The sequence below is a fragment of the Lycorma delicatula genome, chromosome 2 (assembly GCF_047948215.1).
Source record: "Lycorma delicatula isolate Av1 chromosome 2, ASM4794821v1, whole genome shotgun sequence".
Lineage (NCBI taxonomy): Eukaryota > Metazoa > Arthropoda > Insecta > Hemiptera > Fulgoridae > Lycorma > Lycorma delicatula.
In genome coordinates this window covers 14,827,226-14,853,496 of record NC_134456.1, presented here as the reverse complement: position 1 = coordinate 14,853,496, position 26,271 = coordinate 14,827,226, and the positions used below count along the sequence as shown (strand labels likewise).

The 26,271-nt window shown below is 26.8% G+C and overlaps 1 protein-coding gene across 2 annotated transcripts in view; it reads left to right on the top strand.

Moving 5' to 3' along the window:
• Nucleotides 1-23,706, top strand: part of jub (LIM domain-containing protein jub) — a 160,413-nt gene extending 136,707 nt beyond the window's left edge. Inside the window, exons 6-9 of one of the 2 annotated variants that reach the window (XM_075358326.1) lie at nucleotides 11,234-11,285; nucleotides 16,501-16,569; nucleotides 19,968-20,075; nucleotides 23,215-23,706. In XM_075358326.1, the coding sequence (XP_075214441.1) occupies nucleotides 11,234-11,285; nucleotides 16,501-16,569; nucleotides 19,968-20,075; nucleotides 23,215-23,247 (262 nt within the window). In that variant the 3' untranslated portion in view covers nucleotides 23,248-23,706. Of the gene's footprint in view, nucleotides 1-11,233; nucleotides 11,286-16,500; nucleotides 16,570-19,967; nucleotides 20,076-23,214 lie in introns of those variants that run through there. The other variant, XM_075358327.1, reaches the window with a different exon arrangement.
• Nucleotides 23,707-26,271: the final 2,565 nt, after the last annotated feature.

Here is a 26,271-nt window from a genome sequence, read left to right as displayed (position 1 = left end):
GCTTCTCATCAGTAACAAAAATTGGATAACTGCTGCAAAATTCATCCTCAATATTTGCTTTACAAGTTTCTGATGAATTCTATTGCACACTTACAGTCAACAATTTCATCACCATAAACAGCCTTTAGACAACAATGAATGTCATTAGCATTCAGTTTTTCCGTTGTTTAAAAATTAATCGTATGTTGTTTTAGATGCATTGACAGCAGATGTAGTCGACTGAAAGAAAACGAGAGAGTATGGGTAAATAAGTTTTGGAATGTCAGTTGAAGAATGAAACTGCTAGTTAGCAGCACCTGTCATTTAGTGTGATATTTGTTCTGTTATGTTCCAGTGTACATTAAATTTTAGCCCTTCATAATATGGGCATTGTGATGTATGTAAAATACACCCTTACGTGAATATGAACCTGTTTTACGAACTATTACAGAAGTGTTATCATGATAACAGTTGTTAGTGATTATGTATTTGTATATTTGTGCTACCATTAGTCAGTATGTACAAACAATAACATATCACTTGTCATGTTTTAAAGGAATTTGTTTTACTTATTTATAAATTTCTTCTGATATTATTACTTATTATTTTTAAGATATTATCTCAGTAATGTTTCTCCTGTGTATTTTTTTATGATAATTTTATTAAATTATTTAGAAAATTTGATCCTTTAATCTGTCATTAAAAATTGTATTTTATAGGGATTGATGACTTTAGTTTTGAGTTTTGGGGAATTTTATTTACTGATTGTTTTTCTTGATTGATTCTGTTTTGATTTGTTTATTATTAACATTTTGCATGTGCTGTTATGTTTTCTTTTTGTAGTCTTTTTTTTATAATTTTTAATTTAAATGCCTGTTATTTGTTTAACTCTTAATTTGTCTTTCCTTCATTAGTTTTTTCATGTGTATGTTTTTTTTTTAATATTGTTTATTTGTTGCATTTTTAAATTTACTTTCATATAATAAATATTGTAAACATCATCTATTTTTATTGTTTAATAATTTCATTTTATTATCCTCACATTGTATCTCTGATTTCTGTAATTAAAAAAAATTACATGTAAGTAATCATCATAGAACTGATGTTTTAAATACTTAAATATTTAATTTCTTATTGGCAGATGATATTAGTGACTTGTTAATGCTAACAGCATGTAGATTAACTGCACCAGTATTGTTATAACTTAAGTTATCTGATGGAATCAGTTTATTAAATGAGGCTGTAGTCTTCAGTATTTCATCCTTACCTTACAAACCCTTAAATTTTCAGAATGTTTTTTGCCAAGATGTTTCACGTATTGCAAAATCATAAGGTTATAAGGGATTCATACCCAAAGTACAGTTTTAATTTATTTTTCCAGTATAAGATATATTTCAGGTAATATGTGATAGAAAAATATTTGCAGAAATTGATTTTGATCCTAATTAGTTATTTACTTCTCTCTAAAATCATACTTCAGAGGTAAACTAATATAAAAATTGTTATTTTGCTTGCCGAGTTATTTATTTATTTATATATTCATATTGTAACAAGTAATAATGAATTATCATTCATTTCCTTTTTATAATGAATTAGAGGAAGATTTTACAGTTTCTGAAAAACACTAAGCCTAACCAGGATTTGAATCTGGAACTTTATGGAAATTAGATTAACTTATATTAATGAATGTGATAAATAGTGTATTATTACAATATTTTTAAACATCTACACCAAATTTTTCTGAACTACTAATCAGTTTTAATTGAGATCAATTGAAAGAAAAAAACACTAATGCTAAATGAAGAATGCTAGAAAGTATTTCTTATCTAAAAGTATATTTTAAAATCCAGGATATCCTGTAAAGTTTGTGTGGAAAGATCACTCTCCTTTTAGTAAAATGAGTTTAGATCAGTTTTGTCATTCAAACAAATAAGTAACAAAATATGGAATTAAAAAGTATCTTATTATTTTTTAGAAATGCATTATAAAAGCATGACACTCTATTGATACATTTAAGTTATGCCATTCCGGATTGAAATTTTGCTAGTTAACCAAAAAAGGAAATTGTATCCAGGCCATAAAAAAGCAGCCAAGATGTTATATGTTGCTGTTATCAAGTGCTTGCTGTTTAATAGTGAAGTTTTCAAAAAAGCTGTTGTACAGTGTTAGATTGTCTCTATATCTATTTTATTTCTTATTTCTATTTTTTCTTGTTAAAATCATTAAAATCACAGTTATTTGCTGTTCTTCTGTGTTTAGGCAAGTGCATCTGATAACTGAAATGTATATCAGTTAAGTTTACTAAGTCAGTTCAGTTTTTTGTAGTTGTAAATTATATGAAAATGTGCCATAAACATTTAGTGATTTGTGTTCAGTGATCTAGTGCCACAAGAGTGGCAGTTATGTATTCTTATAATGTACTTGTAGTAAAAAAATACATATTTGCAAAAATCTATATGCATAAATTATGATTAATCATCCTTCTTTGGGGAGCAAAATTTATTTCCTGTTGACTGATTGAAAAAATAAATTAGAAAAAGATTGTATTAAATGTATGTAATTATTTCTTTATTTTAGATCATTGAATTTTTTTTAGCTTATTATGTGTGCTACTCTAAATCTCTGGCAGTAATTCCTCATAGGTTTGGCACTGATAACATTGCTATAAACATAACACTGTTGTTAATGATTGTCAATGGCACAGTGTCCTATTTGCAAAAATGGTAACTTGCCACGTACCTTACAGTTGCAAGGGACAACAAGGTCCCAGATACCATGTTTCATCAAGCTTTTCATTGCTTGAATCACTAAACAGAATGGGTGGCAAAGGTGAAAATGCTTTAGGTAGCTGGTGGTTGTTGATTAAAAGATTTTGTTATGATTAACAAAAAAGAGTTGCTTTGTTTTCTTTAGGATTGAATAAAAGAAACAAAATTAAAAAAAATATATATATTGAAAATTTAATACTGGCATTTAATATAAGAATCCTTTTTTCTGTTGTAATACATGGTTCTCATGAAAATGACAAAAAACCTAATTCTGATCACCCATCTTGAAAATGGCGGCTTTTAACTTTGGGAAATTCCCAGAATTTCAATCAAGGACACCAGGAAAAATATCAGTATTTTGCAAAGTTGATATTTTCTAAAAGCTTTTTATTAATGTGACCAAAAATCTATTATATTATATAGCAGTATGGAATCTTGAAAAAGAAACAATATATAAACGTTTGAAATATGAATATTACAAAAAATGTTGAAAATTAGAGTGTTGAATTCTTTATAATTCAAAATGAAGAAGTTTCAGGGATGCATGATTAATTGGAGAAGAGAGAATTTTATGGCAACAAAGTAAATTTTATAAAAAAGAAGATTGCTGGTGACAATTTATTGAGATACTTAGAGTTGTGAATTTGTTTTTAAAAGAAATTGAAGATTAAAAAATAAAACAAGATAAATATAAGAATGTATGGAAACAGATAGCTAATAAGGGATGTAGGATGTAAAAAATATGTTGAAGCTAAAAGTTTGGTGGGTACAGAATAAAGATAAATAAAAAAGTACATCACATTAGTCATCACAATAACCACAAAAGTTAATTTTTTTGCTGATAACTGGAATAAACACTATACTCTTGTGCTATATAAAAAGTGCTTTTGTAATTTTGTTGTGATAGATTTTTTCTAAGTTAATGATATATATCATTAATAGTTAATGATATAAATATCATGTAATGTTAAAAATTGACTTTAATAAGATAAAAAATGCAATCGGTTTACACTATATTCTGTACTCTATACATAAATAAAAGGATCATTGTGTTTTTATCCTGATATCACTTATTTAGAGGTTTCAAGAAGTTTTCATTGTTTTAATGTTTCAATTTCTTATTTTTAAATTCATATGCTATGAAAGAATGATCAGTGTTTGAGTAAATTCATATTTACTTACATCAAGAGGCTGTAAACAATTTTTATCTCTTTCTGTAGAAAGTTAATGTTTGTGACTCAAATTAAGATAAATGTCAATAAAGAAAATATTATTAAAGAATATTTACAAAAATACTCCTCCATTCATTTTATGGATTTATGGTTAGAAGTTTTTTGTATTTACAAGGAATAGTTTGTTTACCAATACTTCATTCGTAATTTTTAATAGTAATTTACATATATTTATAATAAGTGACATTATGTTATTAATATATTAAAGTATTTTGTATTGTAAATACTGTCTAGTATGCAGTACTTTACTTGTACTTTTATTGTACAGTTATGTTTGTGCTAATCATAATAGTAATAATAATAATAATAATAAATACTCAGCTGAATAAAAGTGTTTTTTTTTATTTATTTTTATTATTATTTTTTTTTTATATGTTCACTAATTAATACTGATATAACTTTCCCTAAAAAAAATTTAATTAAAGGAAATACAATTTTTAAACTTTAATTAGAGTTAGTCAATTATGTTAATTAGTTAGTCTAGTCTCGAGAACAGTTCTGTCAAGTAACTATTACATAGGCATTGATTAATTATGGACTACTATTATAAATGTTAGGGGATAGAATTTATTCAAATTAAATTTTGTACATTGATGCCCATTCTGTGTCTTTATTCAAATAATCCCCCACTTTCAACCACCTTTCTCTTACTCTCACATAGTTCCTACATTTAGCTTCTAATAACATTGCAATGGGTGTAATGTAGATATGTGAAAACAAGAGCTTCAGATGAGATGGCCATGTATACACAGCAAACAGTGATTTATCATCGAGTAAAATTATACATCTAGTATGTAATTTAATATTTTAATTACATTTAATAATGGAAAATAATATATGACAGGTTATCTCTAAAGTAAAGACCGTTTCATTATAAAAAATTTATTCTGAAAACTTTGTAAATATTTTTTATTTCTCTACATACCTTTTACTACTTCTCTATATAATCGCCACATGAATTAAGACATTTATTGTAGCGATACACCAGCTTCAATATACCGTCGTTGTATTCTGTCACCAGTCCATTTAGCCACTGATTAACAGCATTTTTAAATGCTGTTTTTTTAACAGGGCATTTTTTTCGTGGGCATTTTTAAATGCCCTTGAATTGCTTACCACTGAGACAGAAATTCTTTCAATTTCCTAAAAAAATGGTAATCAGAAGGAGTTGTGCAGATTGGAGTGGTGGGTGATCGTAAATTTCCCATCCAAGTGTTCTCAGGAAATCTCGTGTCAGACGTGCAACATATGGATGTGCATTATTGTGCATCAGGACAATGCCATTGGTCAGCCGCTCATGTCGCTGATTTTGAATGGCGTGCCATAACTTACATAGAGTTTTGTAGTAGGCTTCTGCATTTATAGTCGTTCCACGTGGCATGAAATGAATCAGCAGTATGCCAAACAGATCCCAAAAGACTGTGGCCATCAGTTTGTGTTCAAATGGCTGTGGCTTGACCTTTGTTGGTATGGTTGGTGATTGAGGATGACACCATTCACTTGACTGCTGTTTTCTCTCTGGCATACAATATGAAATCCATGTTTCATTGTTGGTAACAATTGAATTAAAGAACTTATCACCTTTTTCTGTAGTGCATCAAAAATTCCAAAGCAGATTGGGTTTTTTTGTGGCGTTCTGTTAAAACGTGCAGCACCCAACGTGCACAAACCTTTCTGAAGCCTTAATGGTCATGAACAATGCGACCAATAACAGTTCTTGAAACATCAGGTAAAGGGAGGGTCAGGTTGGATATCACTGAACGATGATATTTTCTAATTTTATAATCGATGCATTCAACAAGTCCTCGGTGATTATCGAGGACCTCCCCGAACATTCTTCATCATGCACATTAATTCTGTTATTTCTAAACTTTTCACATCATTTTCGAACATTTCTTTCATTCATTATTACATTATCACTGTACACAGCAACCAATTGCTTATGAATTTCAGCCGGCTTAATGTTTTGATGGCTTAAAAAACATATGACTGCACGTATTTCACAGTCAGTGGCAACATCGATTTTCGTACACATTTTATAATGTAATAATTCATATGTAATCAAAGATACTACAATGCGACAACTTACAACAACAATGCAGTGTGTACATTACTAGCATGGGCATGAACAACACAGGTTCACCAAACTTAAGGAGAGAAATTTTCCAGCAGTCTTTACTTTAGAGATATCCCTCGTAGTTACTTATAAAATATTATTTTCGTCTGTATAAGATTTTAGAGTTGTTAGAGTTAAAAAATAATTTATCTGCAATTAAATTTGGTAAAAGATCTGCACCATGTGGTTAAATAGAACATTAGTTAGAAGGATTGTTTATACATGTTCAGTGAATCAAATTTATTTGTCAAAAAACTGAGCACTAAATTCAATTATGTAAATATTTATACTTGTTACAATGTTTTAGATATTATTTCAATGTGCAAGATCTTGTTTAGATTTCTTTATTTCGTTGATTAAGATGTTAAAGTGTAATTACATGTAGTTTGTATCACTTAATTGCAGTCTAATTTTAAATAAGGTTTTTTTTATTATTACCTTATTTGTTCTCTCTCATTTCCTATTGTAAATATTTTTTTTTCAAATGTTCTTTAACATTAAATATGTAAATAAGTTATGATTTTTTTATAGAAATCTCCGGTATTTAAAATTGCCACATGATTTGTGTTTATGTTTGTTATCTGGCAATAAATTCTGGTTCTATTCTAGGAGAAGAAGTTTTAATTTACTTCCATTTTTATAATTTCACATATCTGTAAGATTTTTTTCTGTATAAATCTACATACCCAACAATTTATGATAAGAATGTTCTAATTGTTATGATTAAGAGTGGATATTATTCATAAGGTTAGAAATTATAATGTTTAATATTTTTGCTTTAAAGCCAATTAAAATAATCATAAAATTATTAGTAAACTGCTGATATTTATTGTTATTAGTAAAAATATGACTTTATGACTCGAATGTGTTTCTATTATGAATTCTAAAAAACTCCATAAATGAAAACAAAGAAAGCACACCGCCAAAAAAGTACCAACTTACATATGATGAACTTTTTTTCCTGTTTAGCCTCTGGGAATCACTGTCAGGTGTTACTTCAGGGGATGAATGAGGATGATATGTATGAGTGTAAGTGAAGTTTAGTCTTGTACAGTCTCAGGTCAACCCTTTCTGAAATATGTGGTTAATTGAAACCCAACCACCAAAGAACACCAGTATCCACGATCTACTATTCAAATCTGTATAAAAGTATTTTCCTTTACTAGGATTTGAACGTTGGAACTCTCGACTTCAAAATCAGCTGATTTCCGAAGACATGTTCACCACTAGACCAACCCGATGGGTCTACATATAATGAAGTTACTGTTCTAAACAAATAGCTATTGATAATTTTCATTACGTATTAACAATTTCCTTAATGTATATTCAATCAATTTGTATATGTTACTGCTATTACTTATTACATAATTTATTAGTATACTTATGGGATGATACAAATGTAATGTGTCGTGTTATAGCCCTCAGAAAGTAAACTAAAATTTTCATTCTGTAGATTGTTGTTGAACGTGGCATAATTTACAGATAAGGCATCACAGTAGTCCTATTTTTGTTATGTTCTACTTACTGCTCTTTATCTAAAACGGAGAGATAAATAAAGCATAGAGAGTAATAAAGTCACTTGTAGTTTACAAATATTATTATTCTGTCTTCATTATTATTTTAAGCCACAGCTTAAAAAAATTGTAGTAATAATTAAAATCTTAATTTGTCATTTGAAATCTACTTTTATTTTTATTGACTTGTATATTTCTTATTTACTTAAATTGATGATAGTAATTGAAAAATTCTGCTGCAGTATTTCATAATAGCAGGATATGTTATATGAAATAGAGCAAACAAATTTGGTAAAAAGTAACTCTATTAAAAATAGGACAAGTAAGATTATGTATAATTAATATATGGTGTTTCTGAAATTAGCAATTTATATGTTGTGTAATAAGAATAATTAAATAATTAAACTGGAAGATATTGAATAGTATTGAAAGACATCATATCAGCTAATGGTTTATCATGTGAACCATATACTAGTATACTAGCATCAGCAGATTGTATAAACTACTTTAATTCACCGATCAGCTGGTTTATTAGTTGGCTTTACCACTAAATTAATATTTTATTTTTTTATATAAAAAATTCAAAAATTAAGAATTTTTCACAAAATTGTTGTGTTCTCAGCATAAAATTTGCAGAAGGAGATTAATCTGAATCTCTTATTTTATGTATTTCACAAAGTAAAATTATGTTATTTAAGATTATTCAATCTATTCACCTTTTTTTTGGTGATCAGGTTTTATTTAATTTATAAATTGGCAGTTACTGGTCTCTTTGTGTAAGTTCAATAGAAAAGTTAGATATAGTTATACCTTGGAGGTTATATTCTTCAATCATTCATTAGAAACATTACGAAGGACAAAATCTCGTAACAATAAAACACAGGTACATATGAAAATCTGGGCGATGATAATGCCAAAGAATTTTTCACCCTGAAAAAACAAAAAAAAAAATTATCTGAAATATGTCAAAGAGCAAAAAAGAAAATTGATAAAATTATTATTGGGTAAAAATCAAAAGTAAATAACATAAAAAATTAAAAACATTTCAAATTACAATTGACAAACTTTGACCTAGATAATATTGTTGAATTTATTTTACTCTATGCTAAAATTTTGCAGATTTAAATTTTCTGATCAGTAGCAAATGAAAAATTGAACTTCCATTTGTATAATCAACAGCTGAACCAAACTGTAAACACTAATATCTGACTAAGGGAAAGTATTGAATTTTTAAGTTTAGGAATCCTTGTATTAAACCCTGAAAGAGAGTTATTCAAACAGATTTTCTTATTCTTCTCCTAATAACTCCTTTACAAATATTTGTGCCAAGTATTAGGTTTCTAACTGTTTCTAACAGGAAATTAATGGTAAGCGAGTCAACATTAGCTTTTGTATTTATATACTTTTAATATATTTATGCATTATCTAATTTATAAATGAGTTGTTATTAAATGTTTTTAACTCTTCCAGAATATTAATTGGAAATAAAAAATGCCTTTTATCTAGTTTAAAGCATTGATTCTCAAACTTTTCAGCCACCATCTACATTGAGAATCAAAAATTTTGTAGCGCCCCTCCCAAAATTTTTAAACTTACCATCTGTTAAAAATAATAGCAATTGCTATTTTTAAGATGCGCTTTAAAACTACTGTTTATAAACTTACTGTCTTAAAACTTAGTTTTTAAATGTGGTGTATCCTATTTCTGAGTTGAAACTTACATTTTAAATGAAAGCAATTAAAACGCAATTAAAAAATTTTAAATAAGAGCCATTAAAATTAGCCTCTTGGTTGCAAAAAGTTAAAGTAGTTTGAATACAGTAATTTTTTATCATAAAATATAGGTATCCCTTTAATTTTTTGTACTTGTTTTCTACTAGTTTTCATATTTAGTACATTTGCTGAATTTTGAGTTTCTATTTAATGTGTTAGAAATATACATTGGAATCAGTGAGTCTATGTTTATTCAGTTTCATCTTTACTTTCAGAGTTGAATTTTCATTTTTATCTTAGAATAAACAGGTACTGTGAAATCCATTCTCACCCAGCTTCACCCTTTTAAAGAGTAGTTTAAAGGAAAACAATTTTTTTTATAGAATACTGGATAATTATCTTCACTGAATTTCAGGCTTCTGCGAAAATGTTTCAAAGTATACTATTGATTGAAAATTAGATTCTGCCTTTTTAAGTAAATATTGCCCAAGGTATTGTAACAATTATTGATGAGAAATTTCACTGTTGCAGTCTCAACTGGATTTTGAGATATTCTTATTTTGAAAAATCTATTTGCTCTTCTTTTCATTTATTTAGGCATGAATAAGGAAAAATCCCTTTTTAGTGGTAGTTTACTATCCAAGATTAATATCTCTACTTCAAAATTCCAGTCATTATGATCTCTACATTTCTTCAACCTATTTAATTATTCTCTTAGTGGTTGTCAAAATGATTTTTGCCTAATCCTAATGATTCGTTTGGAATAAGCATGTCAAATTTCAGTTTTCCAACTATACCTGCGGGAACATGTCAGTTTTTTAATTTTTAGGTCTTCTCATTCTCAAGACTTTTAATTTCCTGCTTAATTTAATATTAAGTAGGAAATTAATATCTCAAGAATTGTAAATCTAAATATTTTGCTTGCGTTTAGTAAAATTAATATGGGGAATAACTATGCTAAATAATTTTTTTTTAGAAACTATTAAGGAACTGGGAAAATTAGCGATGAATCTACCTTTTAATACAATAAGATTGTATTAAAAGATATAAATTGTATAAAACTAATTTTTTTTTTTTTACAGTCTATTAGTTATTTATTTTGTTTATTTATTAGTCATTATTAAGTCATTTATATGTGTGTAATTTTTGAGTAGAATGAGAGTGCTGAACATATACCATAAATGCTAGTATTTTGAAATGAACATAAGAAGCATACTCGTCTTAAAATATGCAAATAAATCGATAAAGGATTCTTATAAGAAAGATATAATCCTATTTAACTTAGTCAAAAAATGCAAATTAGAAAAAATAAGGGTGTATTTATTATTTTAATTTCTACTACATTAGTGCTGGGTTAATCTGCACTTAAAAAATAGGTATTGGTACAATTAGTAATAAATGGTATATAATGCTATTCATTAATTTTATTCAATTTTTTTTATATTGGTGATATTTGTTTTCACAAACATATACCAATTTATTTCAAGAAAGCAAAATTGTTATGTCAATTTTGATTCCCTTAAAGGTGGTTTTTTTCTTAGCTTAAGCTGTTTACTGGTGTGTGATGTACTGGTTAGTGTTCTTACTGTAATGGAGTTTGAGGATCATAACAGAATAAGATAAATAACATGTAACGTTCTACTATTTTAAGTAATTTTATAAAATATTACTATTTGTCATGCCATGAGTTAAATAATATTTAATTAAGAGAATTTTTGCAATGCTTTTGGCCTGATAGTGTAACATTATGTAGCAACATAACATTGCAAGCATAATAATTAGGTATTGCATGAGTAATGTAGATATTCCTGTTTATTCTGATGTAAATTTATACTCATGATATAGTATACGTATATATTTATTTTTATATTTTTTTATTATTAACAAGGTGGATGGTCTCTGTGTTTTACAGAATGTTTGCGCCAAAGTGTGCAGCCTGTGGCAAGGGCATCACACCAGTCGAGGTATCACTACGCACAATCATAATCAATAATTTCACTAGCCTATTTTTGTCTTTGTAATATTTTATAGTAATAAGAATAATAATATTTATTAATAATATTATCATTTAAGGTGGAGTGGCATGTACAGTTTCTTTTGTTTGTTTTTGTAAATATTATTCTTGTTGTAATCTTTTTTTTTTATACTTTTAATCGTAATTTGTTATGTTGTTAATATTATTTTGTTAATAATAGAGTAAATTTTAAAAGTTCTGTGAATTATTGTGGTTGGTAAAGCAAACATTAGATAAGTAACAGTATTTTATCTCTTAAGAAACCTTTTTTTTATCTTTTTAAGAAATGAAGTTTGACTTAATTAAAGCAGTATTTATATCAAGCTGATGTTACTGTATAACCTCCTTCATTATTTTTTATTAACAGTATTATTAAATCTATGTGTTGTAGATTTATAGGTGAATAAACTTTGAAATGACTTACCTAGTAGAACAAAAAACAAAAGAATTTTATCATAATAGTTAATTACTAATTATTTTTTTTAAATTTTTCTCTGTTCATCATAAATTTAATTGTTTATTTATCTAAAATTTACATTAATTTATTATAAAAAAAACAAGCAAAAAAACAGATTTATGTGTGACACTTGCCTATTTGAAAATGTTAATGAATTGAACTTTGATTACTTATAATATTAATTAATTTATCCAATTTAGAAGTATTTTGATGTAAATTTTTAATTTTATTATTATTTTTATACTGTCTAGTTATTCATTGTCTTTGTTCAAGGACTTGTTCCTTGTAATTTAATTGTGGGTTGTACGTGTACGTGTTTCATAATTTGTTTGTTTCTTCTTGTTAAAATTTTAATTAGTACAATCATTGTAACAGCTAATAAATAATTATGTCTGCACATATAGCACTGTATACCTAAAAAAATTCTGTTAAAAAAATTTCAGAAGTTTTTTTTGTTGTTTTTATTAGTGTGGTTGGACTTACCACAATATAATTTTGGATATATTCAGGCTGTTATTAGTTACTGAGTAAAAATCCTACTTTATTAATGTGTGGATGATACTAGTTTGTGATTACTTATATATTAGATTTTTGTGTCAGTACTGAATAAAATTGGTAAATTAGGAAAAATTCCTAACCTGAGCCAGGACTTTATTCTGGGAACTTTCATGTTTAATCTGTTAATTGTTTTAACACATGAACTATAAAAGACTTTTGTATTAATCACAGTATAACATTTTGCTTGATATTAATATGTAACTTTTTAATTTATGAGTAATTAAGTATATGCATCTCCTTCAATTATTTTTATTTAAAAACAAATATTCAGTAATTTCATAAAAATTTAATTTGCAATAGGCCTATTTATTTACTTACAAAATAGATAACCGTTTCCATTGTTTTTATCATATACTGTATTTTGTTATATTTTTGTAAGTTTTTAACTTTGCATTTTATTATTTACTTGTGTTACTACTACATTTTATTATTTACATCGCCATATAAGTTTGAACCTCATGTGTGGGATATAGAATTATTTTTTACATATCATTTTAACATGTTTTTTTTTACATATAATTATTTGTAATGCATTTTTTTTATAGATGTTAATGCTTGAAACTCCTTTTTATGATCTATACATTAATTAAACTAAAAATTACTTTTAGATTCCAAACAAATTTGTGAACTAAATAAAGAATTGTTATAAATACAGAATATCTCAGTGGATTGATTGTTCTTACTTGTCCAATTTGTATATCTTATCTATAATTTATAATTTTTAAATTAATTTTTTTAAATTAAAATACTAAACAAAATTTTTGTTTTTTTGGTTTTTTAAATTAAAAATTATTAAATTAAATTTTGGTGTATACTACAACTAAAAGTCAAGTTTATTTTTTATTTCTAAACTCTCTGAGTAGTTATCTTAAACCATGAAATATTGGTTAAATCTATTTCTGTAGCTTTGGTTGAGTATTTAGAATTAAATAAATATTATTGTTGTATTGTTATTTATTTATTTGGTAAATAACTGTAGTAGATATTTTATTTATTAATTCACAGAACTTTAAAATTATTAATTCTTTGTTTATAATATCATTAATGATATTTGTAATTATTTTTATTGGGCTGATGACCGTAGCTGTTGATGCCGGTCCTTCATAAAAAATTATCTTTTGTGTTCATCTGTATATTTTTACATGTTGAAAATATTGTGTTTTTTCTAATTTGGTTTTTTTATTAAAAACTATCTTACCTTTCATTCTTTGATATTGTAATAAAGAAGCTAATGATATTTATATACAAAGTGAAGAAAAATTATAAAAATAACAGCATAGCAAGAGTAAGGCAGATGAAATATTGCTGAATGCATGTATTTTTTAGATATCAATTTTTAAATTTTTGGTAATTTTTTTATTTCCTAAAAATTCAATTATATGCCTGTTTGATAGTAATTTCATATTTATATTATTATCATTGTGCGTAATGTTAGGCTTTAAGTTCAGTAAATGGTCATGTTTATTAATAATAACTATCATAATTATTATCATTGTATTATTAACAGCATGAATGTATTATTTATTAATAAAGGGGTTTGTGTGGGAAAACAAATGCACGTAATGTTCTATTAACTACTAATTTTATTACAATTTCCCAATTTAATTTTGATAACTACATGCTTACAAACTAACTATGGTCACCCACTTGTCTTTACATAAATGAATTTTGTAATGTATGAAAAATGATAGGCCTAAGAAGGATTTGAATACAGAACCTTACACATGAAAAACAGAGATACTATCACTCCACCATGGAGGTTGGTGCACTTGCATACAGAAATGCAGTTGAATAAGGTATGGTGATGTCTACATATATGTGCACTGTAAACTGTATTTATACAGAGTGTCCATAAATGGTGTGGTTTCAAACAATCATAATTTTGAAACAAAGCTACCCAGGGTCATGCTACATCTAAATAAAGAGAAACTTTCTAAGAATCCTAACTGTTCAGTAGATTTTATATGTGTTCCTTTAGATGCTGCTGCAGTTTTTTTTTTTTTTTTTGTTTGGACAACACTAATTGGCAAATATTATTTTCATCTAGTACTTCTTAAGAACACAATGGTGTTCTTAAGAATAGTTATTATAGTTATAGTTATTATTATAGTATAGTTATTAGGCATAAAGAACACAATGGTGTTTATGCCTAATAACTACAACTTAATCAAACTTAGTAAGCCACAAAACACATTGAAACTTCCTGTGCACCATACTCATAATGACTCGAGCTTTATGCATTGATGCATTAATCTTGTAACACAGCATGCATGTGCAGGTGCTAGAAGTTGTTTTTGTATGAAAACCTTAAGCAGTTTCTCTATGTTTAAATGCACACTTCACATCTCTGTCAGGCTTTGTTCCAAAAGTATGGTTGTTTCGAACCCCATCATTATTTTACAGATACACTGCATTTGTTTCTTATACTAATTGAACAGTTTTGTCTAAAATGAAGTATTCATATGTCATTGTACTCTACATTGATCATCAAGCCTAGAATTCCTTGAGGATTATTTGTTTCTTCCCTTTACTTATCTGTGATTCTATCTTCCCCTTAATTGGTACCACGGGAATTGGCAATAGCACTTCGACCAGCTGCATTCTTAATGGAGCTTGGTGTTGGTGACTGCTGTTAATGTTCTTAGAGAATGCAAAAGGTTTTCAAAAATGGTACCTGGAGTAAGCTGGGCTTCTGACACTCCCATAATTTAAAATCTATGTCATTTTCATCAGTTACTATTAGTGTTTTCTCAGTGCAATGTGTTTTAACTTTTTCTTTACTAAGCACAGACAACGTATATAATGCATTGTTTCAAAAAAGAAATGAATACGTTAGTTTGTTCCTTTATACTATCTGTCCTACTCTTTCCTATGGTTGTGATGCTCCAACCTTAAATTTTAAAAGTGTTGCATGCTCCTTATATATTATAAAATATATAATTTTAAGATATAAGAGACACTAGATAAGAGTTGCTTTTCTGAAAGTAATGATGTTAATTACGCAGATCAGCCTCAGTGGGTGAATGTGTCATGTGTGGATTTAATATCAGTGGCTTGGAATGCTGGTCTGTGATAGAATATTCAGCTTGGTGAAGAAGTAAATAGGAAACCAATTCAGTCTTTACTTTCTCTATAAGCCTAGCACAGAGTATTTTTTATTCTTGAGAATAGCTGTGCTGTTTCAGGGGTGACTTACAACTCAAGGCAGGTCACCTTCAATCATTTTGATTATAACAACTAATGCATACATATCTTTTGACATCATTTGGAATACCGTTGAGCTTTTTATCAATTTAATTCACATGAGTACATCAAATATAGTTTTGTCATACAAACATTTAAATTGAATTATGAAAACATTCATAATTAATATATATTTTCACTTAAAAAAATTTGTTTAATAAATCTTTTGTTTTATAAAAAAAACGTTCAGTGTGTTTATATTTTTGTTTAAAAGAATTGATTCATTTCACTCGGATTGTGCTGTTTATTTTACATTAAATACTTTGTTGTAATGACTTTTTAATTTATATTTTGTAAGATTTTAGGACTACATACTTATAGAAAATAGATAAATAACTCTTCCAAATCACACAGGCTTTATTTAATCACCTTTTTCATGTATAGCATTATCTGATCTGCTTTGTTATTGATGTAGTATATCAGTAAAATGATATTCTTATTGGTACAGTTAATGCATATTCTCATGTTAACACAGAATGTGCATTTTAATACTGCTGTTCTAAAAGTGTGATTTACTTTTATTTAATAATGCACTTTTCAGTAGTCAGACTTAGAAGCACTGAGAAACAAAGTATTTAGATGTAGTGCTGTTAAGTACTGGGAATGTTAAATTAAAATGTGTACATATAAACAAAGCACTTTTAAAATGTCATTAAGTGTCATGATTGTCTTAGATGGATATTAAAAGTAATAAATATGTGCATGAATTTTAATTTATTGTATTTTTTGTAACTGAAGAGTTGCTTTATTATGGTATTGTTAGATTCTAAAATTATAGTTTATGGGTTTAATTACTTTTCTGCTCAGAATTCATTTTTAATATTTAATATCCATACACATTTTAAAAAAATAATCAAGATTTTTTTTTTTATTACTTCGTAAGTTAATATAAAATATTTTATTTTAGGGGACTGAGGAGACAGTGCGTGTAGTTTCAATGGATAAAGATTTTCATGTAGATTGTTATATATGTGAGGTAAGATTATAATGTATGACTTTAAAATTGTATTATATATATAGCTAATTATATATTATAAAACGTATTCAGCCACTTTACAAAGTACAGAATTAAATTAATTACTTTTCCATCAAAGCACTTTCAGGCATAACACCCCATCTTCAGTAATGTTTTTTTTTTTTTTTAATTTACAATAGATAACATGATATGTTAAAATTTACAGAACAAATATTAGTTCACTCAATAAAAAAAACAAAAACTTATAGATAGCATTTTAAAGGAAATTTTAATATTTTGTTTTAAATTTAATTTTTTTTTATTGACAACAAATATTTGTTCTTTAAATTTTAATGTATCATGTTATCTACTGTGTAAATTAAAAAAAAAACCATTACTGAAGATGAACTTGTAGCTCAAAAGCAGTTCAATGAAAAAAAAGTAAGGCAAGAATGTTCTTTAATTCTGTATTTTGAGGAGTGGCTGAACAAGTTTTATATTATATAATTAGCTAGATTTTATGTCAGAGTAGATATGGACTACAAAATATTTAATTTAAATAAATTAATATATATATATATATTTTTTTTTTTCAGTAGCATGACAAAAGAAAACACTTTCTTTGCATTATTATATTAATGAACTGTTTCTTAGAAAAAATTCAGACATACATTACTCAGTTTTATTCTTAACAATTTCAGTCTATTTAAATAAAAACCTGAATGAGTTATGTAAAATGTGTCTATGGAGAATGAATTTTGTAACATATGAAGAGTATCATTCCTGATCACAGCCAGGATCTCTAGACATAAGGCAGAGATCTTATCACTTCATTTCAGAGATCGGTGGATTATATAACAATTAAAAGTAAAATGTATTTAAGAACAGAGTTTTACATGTCAAAGTTCTTTCTTTTTTCTGTTTAGCCTCTGGAACCACCATAAGGTATTACTTCAGAAAGTGAATGAGGATCATATGTAAGAATGTAAATAAAGTGTAGTCTTGTACAGTCTCAGGTCAACTGTTCCTGAGGTACCTGGTTAATTGAAACCCAACCCAAAGAACACCGGCATCCACAATCTAGTATTCAAATGTCAAAGTTGTTTTTTTTTAATGGTTAGTTTCAGGATGGCAGCCATTTATAATCGTTAATGAAGTTTTGATACATTAGTAAATACATGAAACCAAATAACAGTTAAAACAATGGATTACATTTGATGAACTTGCCCCAGAGAAGGCAAAAATCATTCTCTCAGCAAGAAAGATGATTGCCACTATCTTGCAGGAAGTTCATGCCAAAATATTCACTAAATTTCTGGAGAAGAGTAAAACACAAATGGGCAGTATTATGAAACTTTTTTTTTTAATAGAGATACTATGCCTGTATTTACAAATCCATCAGAAGGAACTATTTTTAAACATGACCTTGATTATTGCCAACATTTAATTATTAATAGATATCCTTTTACTGTCAGGAATGTATATGTTAGGGTATTTCAACTTCATTGAAACCATCAGCTTGTAAAAAATGCAATTTACTCAAGTTAACCTTTATCTAAACATCTTTTTAAGGAGGTAAAAAGTATAAATTCTGGTGATGTTGATATTAAAAATATTTATATCAACAAGGTGTAAATTTTAGCAGAACTCGATTGGACTGAGTGTAAAGAAAATATCAAAATGTTAGTGGTAAGTAAAATCAGATAACAAAAAAAATCACTAAACTAACTACAAGATGACTACCTGAAGTGGTATAGAAAAATGGGATTAAATGTTAAATTGGGAGGTAAAAAGGAAGAGACCAAGAATTAGACTGAGAAAAAGGTGGTGGATAAACTTAAAGAAAGTGAATTTTACAAGATTTGATTAAGGAGTTCTAAGATAATCTTATAAAAAATGAATAAAAAATAAGAAGAGCACAACTGTTGCATTTGCGACAGTAACCTTCGTAAGTCAGTATATTTGCTGGTGTCCTGCCTGACAGAAATTTATGTAATATATATGTTTTTGTGATCACATTAATGAGCACATCTGTGATTTTACTATGGACTCCAAGGAAAAAAGATTTACATAGAATTCTGTATCAAACTTGGAAGATTTTCAACTGAACCTTTTGAAATGTAGGCTTATTGCATGAAACAGTGAGTTGGGAAAGAAGTTTTGAGACTGGCACTTACACTTTAAGAGTGGCAGAACATCACTGAAGAACAAAGAAAAGTATTACTTTTATTTTATTTTCTGTTATTTATATACATCAATACCATAAATTTTTAATATATCTGAAATTGGATACATCTATTAATTCACAATTGTCTCATAAACAAGTAGCAAATATTATTTATTTTAATTTTGTATGATATTATTTTCTTAAATACACATGCACATGAAATGAAAATACATCATAAAGGTCTGTTAAGAAGTTTTATCTCAAGGCAGTGGAGATTGAGGCAATCCTAAGGATAAACAAGGTATAAAGATCATTTTTTTAAAGAGCTGTGAGGTAAACTTGATTTATGCCATTGTAGGTTGCATAAACTCATTGAGTGTACTCAGCTTTTGGCCTCCAAGACTTAACAATTCCTTTTTATCATAAATTGTAGTCACATAAATTTAAATCATTTAAGTTTACTACAATTAAAAATTAATTCATGATTACTGTTAGTGTATCTTTGTTGTGGGTTTTTGTAGCTTTTTTATTTTTATTTTTTTTTGTATAGATTATAGAGATTTAAAATAATAAGTTTTAATAGTATTGTCTGTATTCTACTATTAACTGCAGGCTACTTTAACTTCTATTACATTAATGTAGCCATGTTATTTATTACAATACTAAATATGTTTGTTTCATTAATTTATTTTTTCCTAATTGAAACAAAATTATGTAAGGCTTTTAAGCATTTTCATTATTTAAAATTGTTTTTATCTCCTGATCTATGATGATTTAACATTTTTGTAGACATTAGAATTATTATATCAACACTTGACTTTAGTACAGTTATGAAGAAAATGCTGCTTTATACATAAACATTCTCTTCTATTATAAATCCTGTTTGCAAAAAAAAAAGCATTCATTTTATTAAATAATTTTGTTAGCCGGTTATTAAGACCAGCTTATTTATTGTTAAGACCAGCTTTGTTTATTGTTGATGGAATCAATCAAATTCTTTCACTATTATTTTAAAAATGGTCCAAAATATGTTTGTTATCTTCATTAGAGAATTTCTATTTATGTGTATCATATTTCTGTTAATTTTGTTTTGCACTGAAATTTCTTCCTTAGGCCATATTACCACAGTATTGTATCTAGTTTTATAAAGGAGATTTTTTTATAATTGATGATTGAATTATTTTTAACTTACATTCGTTTTACAGTTTAAGAAAGTAAACATGAATTCATTGTTTTATTTTTGTTTTCACAGGATTGTGGAATGCAACTGACAGATGAGCCAGATAAGCGTTGCTATCCTTTAGATGGTCGCCTTATGTGTAGGTCTTGTCATATTAATCATCACCCACGTTCATTACAGGTAATCATTTATATAAGGATCATCAGGAAAATAATATATATTTTTTTATTGAAAAATAACCAGTTGAGATTTTTAAACAAATCTTTTTACTTATTTATTAACTAACCTTAAGTTACATTTCTGTGTAGTAACTCTTTATCATGCTTATTGTATGCTCAAAGAGTTGTATTCCACTATCTTATTCCTGCATCCTCAGTACGTCAGTATAATTAATGCTTTCTTTTGTTGCTTTCAAAATTATTTCCTTCAAAAAAAATATTTCAGTTCGGTGAACAAATGAATCACTAGGGGCCAAGTTAGGACTATTGGCTGGATGAAACAAAATTTTATGAGAAACTGTTTTTTATTCAGCAATTAAAGAGTTTAACTAATTTTACCAAGTGTGACGCATTGCCCTTTTTGATGAATTCATCAATATGACATAGTAATAACAGACCAGTGTGCTTCATTATGCATATATTATTCGCTCTCTATCCTTGCACTAAAATTTTGATTCCTTAACCTCCTTATTTACCAGTGAATTTTTCAGTCATATACATTTTTTTCATTAAGAAATCAAATCTCAGTTCTCACCTGATATACAGCAGCATTCTGTATTTTCTTATTCTTTTTAAACATGCAGAGAAATAATATAAGCGTAAGGAACACAGAGTAACTAGATAAATGACTGAATAGGAATAGACATACACGATTAGGATAGATGACGGTTACTGCTTTTCATACAACCCTTGTGTATTTAATATTAGCATATTCAAGAATTATTATTTTTGAAAGGAGAAAAGAACATTGAATACATTATTTGTTAAAGAATGAAACAAACTAATTCTTTATAATATAAAATACTATTTAAAAAATTGTGTTAGGAATTATTCATTTATAATTTGAATAATTTCAATTTAATATTTATTAATATCTAATCATTCTTTCATACAAATGGAATTGTGTAAAAAGTTTTAAGCAGTACTTAATTTAATGACGTGCTTTTGTGCAATCTAAATAAAATTAAATAAATAAATTGTGTGCCAGTAACAATGTAATAAGAATAATTTAAAAGTAAGAGATCCTCTGCTGGATTTGTTATTCTTGAATATATATAATTAAAATTTGAAGCTAACTATGAAGATGATGTTGAACAATCTTCATATTTCATAATTAACCGTCAATAACATTTTATAATACAAGCGATCTAGTAAGCCAAATGTGAAAATTGCTACATTTTTACAAAATAATGTAATACTTTTGTGTTTTGTTTTTATAATACAGTGTTATATTTTCTCTGATAAACCATTTTTTTAAAATAGTTTTTCCACTCATTTAGTTGTTTAAATCCACTCATGTAAACTGTGTTTGAAAGTGGAAAAAATATAACTACCACACATGGGATATCAATCATAAACTGAAGAGTATAATTACTGTGTTTCATTGTACTGTTTACTAAAATATAAATGAATCAGTCTGAGGAGAAAGGGATCTAGTTTTTGCTATTTTTCAGGAGGATGAAAAAACATTCTACTACTATAAAATTGTAAGATAAAAATACCACAAAAATTGGTAGTGTTCTTTATATGTATGTTCTATTAACATTATTTAAGGCAGCACCTTTTTTTACTTTTGATTTGAATTCAATAAATTTTTTTTAAATTTTGACTTAGTTTCTTTCTCCTCATTTTGGTGATAAAAATAAAACGGTTGGATAATATGCCTGCAAATAAACTTTATTTCTCTTTTTATTTATTTATTTTTTAACCTCCAGGACCGCTGTTAGGTATTACTTCAGAGAATGAGATTAATGACAATTTTTGTAGTGTGTGAAAAATACCATGCCTGAATGGGATTCGATCCCAGGACCTCCAGATAAATCCTGGTCAGGCCTGACATTTTTCACATGCTTTTTATTTCTCATATAAATTAAATGATTACTACTAAAATATTTCATTAGTATACAAGAATGCAATAATAATTAAGATTAAGAAAAAAGCTTTACTAACATTCTGTTATTTAGATTTCCAGTTCGGTATTTCTTCAAAACATTTAACAGCCTTTTTTTATGTTGCACATACACTATAAACTATCTTGAAGCTTCTTCCCATTAATTGGAACAAGATTGTACAGGATAAGCATGACTTGCTGGCATAGAGAAGTTTGAAAGTGTAGGCTTTCCAACAACGAGGTGTGTTTAATAAAATTTTCAATATAAGTGTGCATTTTTGACAAACATTTATCTTTCTTCCATTATTATAAACCACAAAATATTTAAAACAAGCATTTTTTTCATACCTTTTCTGAGTCTTCTTTGTTTAACTTCCATAGCTTCTATCAGCCTCTGTAAATATAGATCTTGTGAATCTTTGCTACTTATATTTAAAATTCAGTTAAAATAAAATTTTCTAAATCAACATTAAGTTCTAAGAAACATTTATTATTACAATTACACTCTTTTCCAGTAACTTTAACTCTAACCTCTTTACCAGTGTAACAACTCTTGTACTGCATAAACCATGTAAAATTGCTTCCTTTAGGCTCTTATGTTCTGATGTTTTCTGTTGAGAATTTTTTTTAATTCTTCCGATTTTTGTAATTTGTAAAGTAAAAAATAAAAATAGTGCACTTCTAAAGAGTAGTAAAAAATTTAACAAAATTAATAAAATGAATAAAAATACTACGATAAATATTGGGAAAAAACATTCACTATAACCTCTAAAAAACTCATGAACAAACATACACAGCCACAGCTGATAGGAAAGTTTAATTACTGCTCACAGTGGTAGAGTGTCTTGACGACATAAAAGTACAAAATTATTGTACAGGGGAGAATGGAAGCAGGTCAGTGACTTGGTACCTTTCTCTTAAGTTTGAAAAATATTACAAGGCATTTCTAACTTAACTACAAAGCAGACATTATTCCTTTCTCCACAGTTTGATGAAGCTTGGGTTTTGGGTTGTATAGCCAAATTCCATTATAAAAAAATGTAAATTTTGACTTACTTCCGTCCTTCCTCCTCATCAGTTCAAATATCTAAACATGTAATGTATTTTTCATTGTTATTGTTAGTTAAGATATTTTTGAAGTTAATTTTTTTTCCACTATTTTTACTTTTTATAATGATGTATATAATTTTTCTCTTCGTTCTTTTTTCAGAGTGTTTCTGCAACTTACCAGTATATGGGTTAATAAATAAACTTGATTAGAATTTTTATTAAAATTTTTAAGAAACATCTGTAGTGAAAAAATTAATTTGACAAATATTGAACATGTTCTGCGCATATTAATCATAATAGTTTAAAAATATTATTCACTAGATGTCTTTAGCTGGTTTAAAGTTTATAGATATATAAAATATTATTTATTACTGAATCGATAATATATTAATTATAATAGCTCATATGATTATGTAAAATACGTTATTATATATGTATGTAAAATATAAATGTACCTTTGCAGTCGTTATTTTCTCACTGTCAGTTATAAAGACATTTTTTTAGTTCCACATTTATAAACGTTATAGCTTTGTATTATATCATTTTCTTTCTTGATTATTTTATATAGTAATTTTAATTGATTAATTAATTATTTTTAATGTATATTTTTATTTAATATTATATATTTGTAATATATTATTAACTATTATTATTTATGTGTTTTTATTTTTTTCTTGTGTTAACCTATTTTCTCAAATTTCTCCAAAGGTTATGTTTATTTATATTACACGTACTTGGATCTCCTATTTTCTATTACCTTGGCTTAATGTGCATTTCTTTCGTTGTGATTCTTACTGTAGTATTCAGTTTGAAAGAATAAAGCTTACCTTCGATGAACATTCAACCTTGATGAAAGAAATTAATTTTAATCTGTATTTAAATTTTGTTTTCTTTAATATTTTTAGAGTTTCAATTTTTAAATCTAAAACTAGTGCTTTTATTTTTGTGGTAGCTGGCTGTATAAAATATATTTTGTGTTTATTAATTTATTAAAAATGGTTCTTTTAAATAATTATCACATGATGTATTTTGGCTGGAAAGGTAAAATGAATATTCCTTTCTTTTCCTCACAATGGCTCACAGGTTTTTGGAATATTACAAAACCAAAATATAGAGCATTTTTTATGTTGTTTCACACATAAATATGGTTTTTAAGAAATATCTACAAATAAATATAAACAAAATAATTACACAGTAGCCAGGGCTAAAACAAAGCAGCTAATTTCCAGCTTTTATGACCATTTACAAATTATAACACTGCAGATTTTCAATTTTTAAAAGAAAGAACAGAATTTAAGCTCTTGATTGCTCCCAAACAAAAATATGAATATAAATAAATTATAAAAGTAATCATTACTGTCAGTGACTTAGGCACCTTTCATTGTCTTGACATTACTTTTTAAGAAATAAACTACGTCAGAAAACAGATAGCTGCTACTTAAGAAAACCTAATAATAAATTATGGTAAAGTGCAGATAAAAAATGTAGTGTTCTTTGTTTTCTTGTTAGTGAAATTTCAACATTTTCCTACTGCATTAAAAATTGTATAAAAATTTAATGTCTAAGTATATTTATGAACAGAACTTTATCTATGTCCATTTTTTTTAATTTTTCTGAATCAGTTTCAATATGAAAACCATTTTTAAAAATTGATGATAGTTCCCAGTAAAGGTCTGACTTTTGTGTTTAAATGTGTGTTGTAAAAGTGTTATTATAGTATATACATAGTTTCATTGTTTTAAAAGTGTGACGGTTACTATCCATGACATACCAGTACTGTATTTAAAGAATTGACTAATATACTTTTTGAATGGAAAAAGTTTAAAAAACTTTCAACCTTGGTGGTGATGTGGCTCTCATGTTTGAAGATGTCTTTTTTTATGATATGTTCAGAGAATATGTATGACTTAAATTATTTTTTAATTTAGAATATTGTTTATATATTTTTAAAATCTAGCTCAAAGATAAATTTTTTTTATAACCTTATCTATTAAAAAAGTTTATATTCTTAGAAAGTTTTCATAATCTCAATTAGTGTGAAATAAGGAGACTTCCAAAATTGATGCCAATCAGTCATCTATTAAAGAATACAATCACTTAAGTTCTCACATCAAAACAGCTGTACCGACAAGTAAATAGTCTGTGGTAAATTATGTGAAGCACATTTTTCTAATATATGTTAAGAGTTGCATCTGTTTGAATTGAAATTATCATTTCCTTCATATCCCTCTTTTCTATCTTGTTTATTAACTTATATAATTATGAAACAAATAAATAAAAAAATTTAAAAAACGCTGCCGTATTTAAACCAAAGCTCAGAAAATTTACATGCTTAAACAACAGATAAAATTTTGTTTATAATTATTCTTTTATATTTAATCAAGTTATGGAACATTGAAATTGCATTAAAAGGAAAACCAGGGTATTTTTTATATGCAATTTACCATAATTTGTCTGGATTCTTAAATAAATTGAAACTCTCAAGGATTATACATAAAGATAACGAACCCAACTTTTTCCATCCAATTGTTCTAATATGTAACTCCTTAAAGGTTATGTAATAACCTGTTGCTTTCATAATGTATTCTATGTACATTGTGTTGTTACTGGTACAAAAAAAATTTCACTTTTAATTGAAAGCAGTTAATTTAACACAGGTGTGAGAATTTGAACATAAATATCTTTATGTTTAACTTACATATAAAATTATTTTAGATAACAAATAATTAATTTCTCATCTTGCACCAAACATCAATTTTTAACGTGAGTTTTTTCTTTGATGTAGAGCATGATTACTTTATTTCAGGAAAACCTTTTATCGTTTCCTGATTTTAGTTAGGAAAATGACAGTTTTATGATTGATAAAATTCATAACATTGAATATTTATGTAGTTCTGATTAATGGATTTTAGAGAACTTCTGTGCTCTCCACCAATTATTCTCCCTGCTGGTTTGTGTTTCTGTACGTGTTCGCTTGTGTGCCTAACAAGTATGCATACTTACTTAGGCATATATTTACATATAATCTTTTGACTACTCAAATAACTCGTTGACATTTTGAACCTGTGCTAATAAAATTTAATATTATATGAAATATTAAATTACTAAATCATAGTAATTAGATTAGTTAAAATTACCTTATAAATTTCCATTAACTGGTTTTTGAGATATCCTGCATCCTCAACAGCTGTTAAATTCTATGTTTATTAGATTAAAA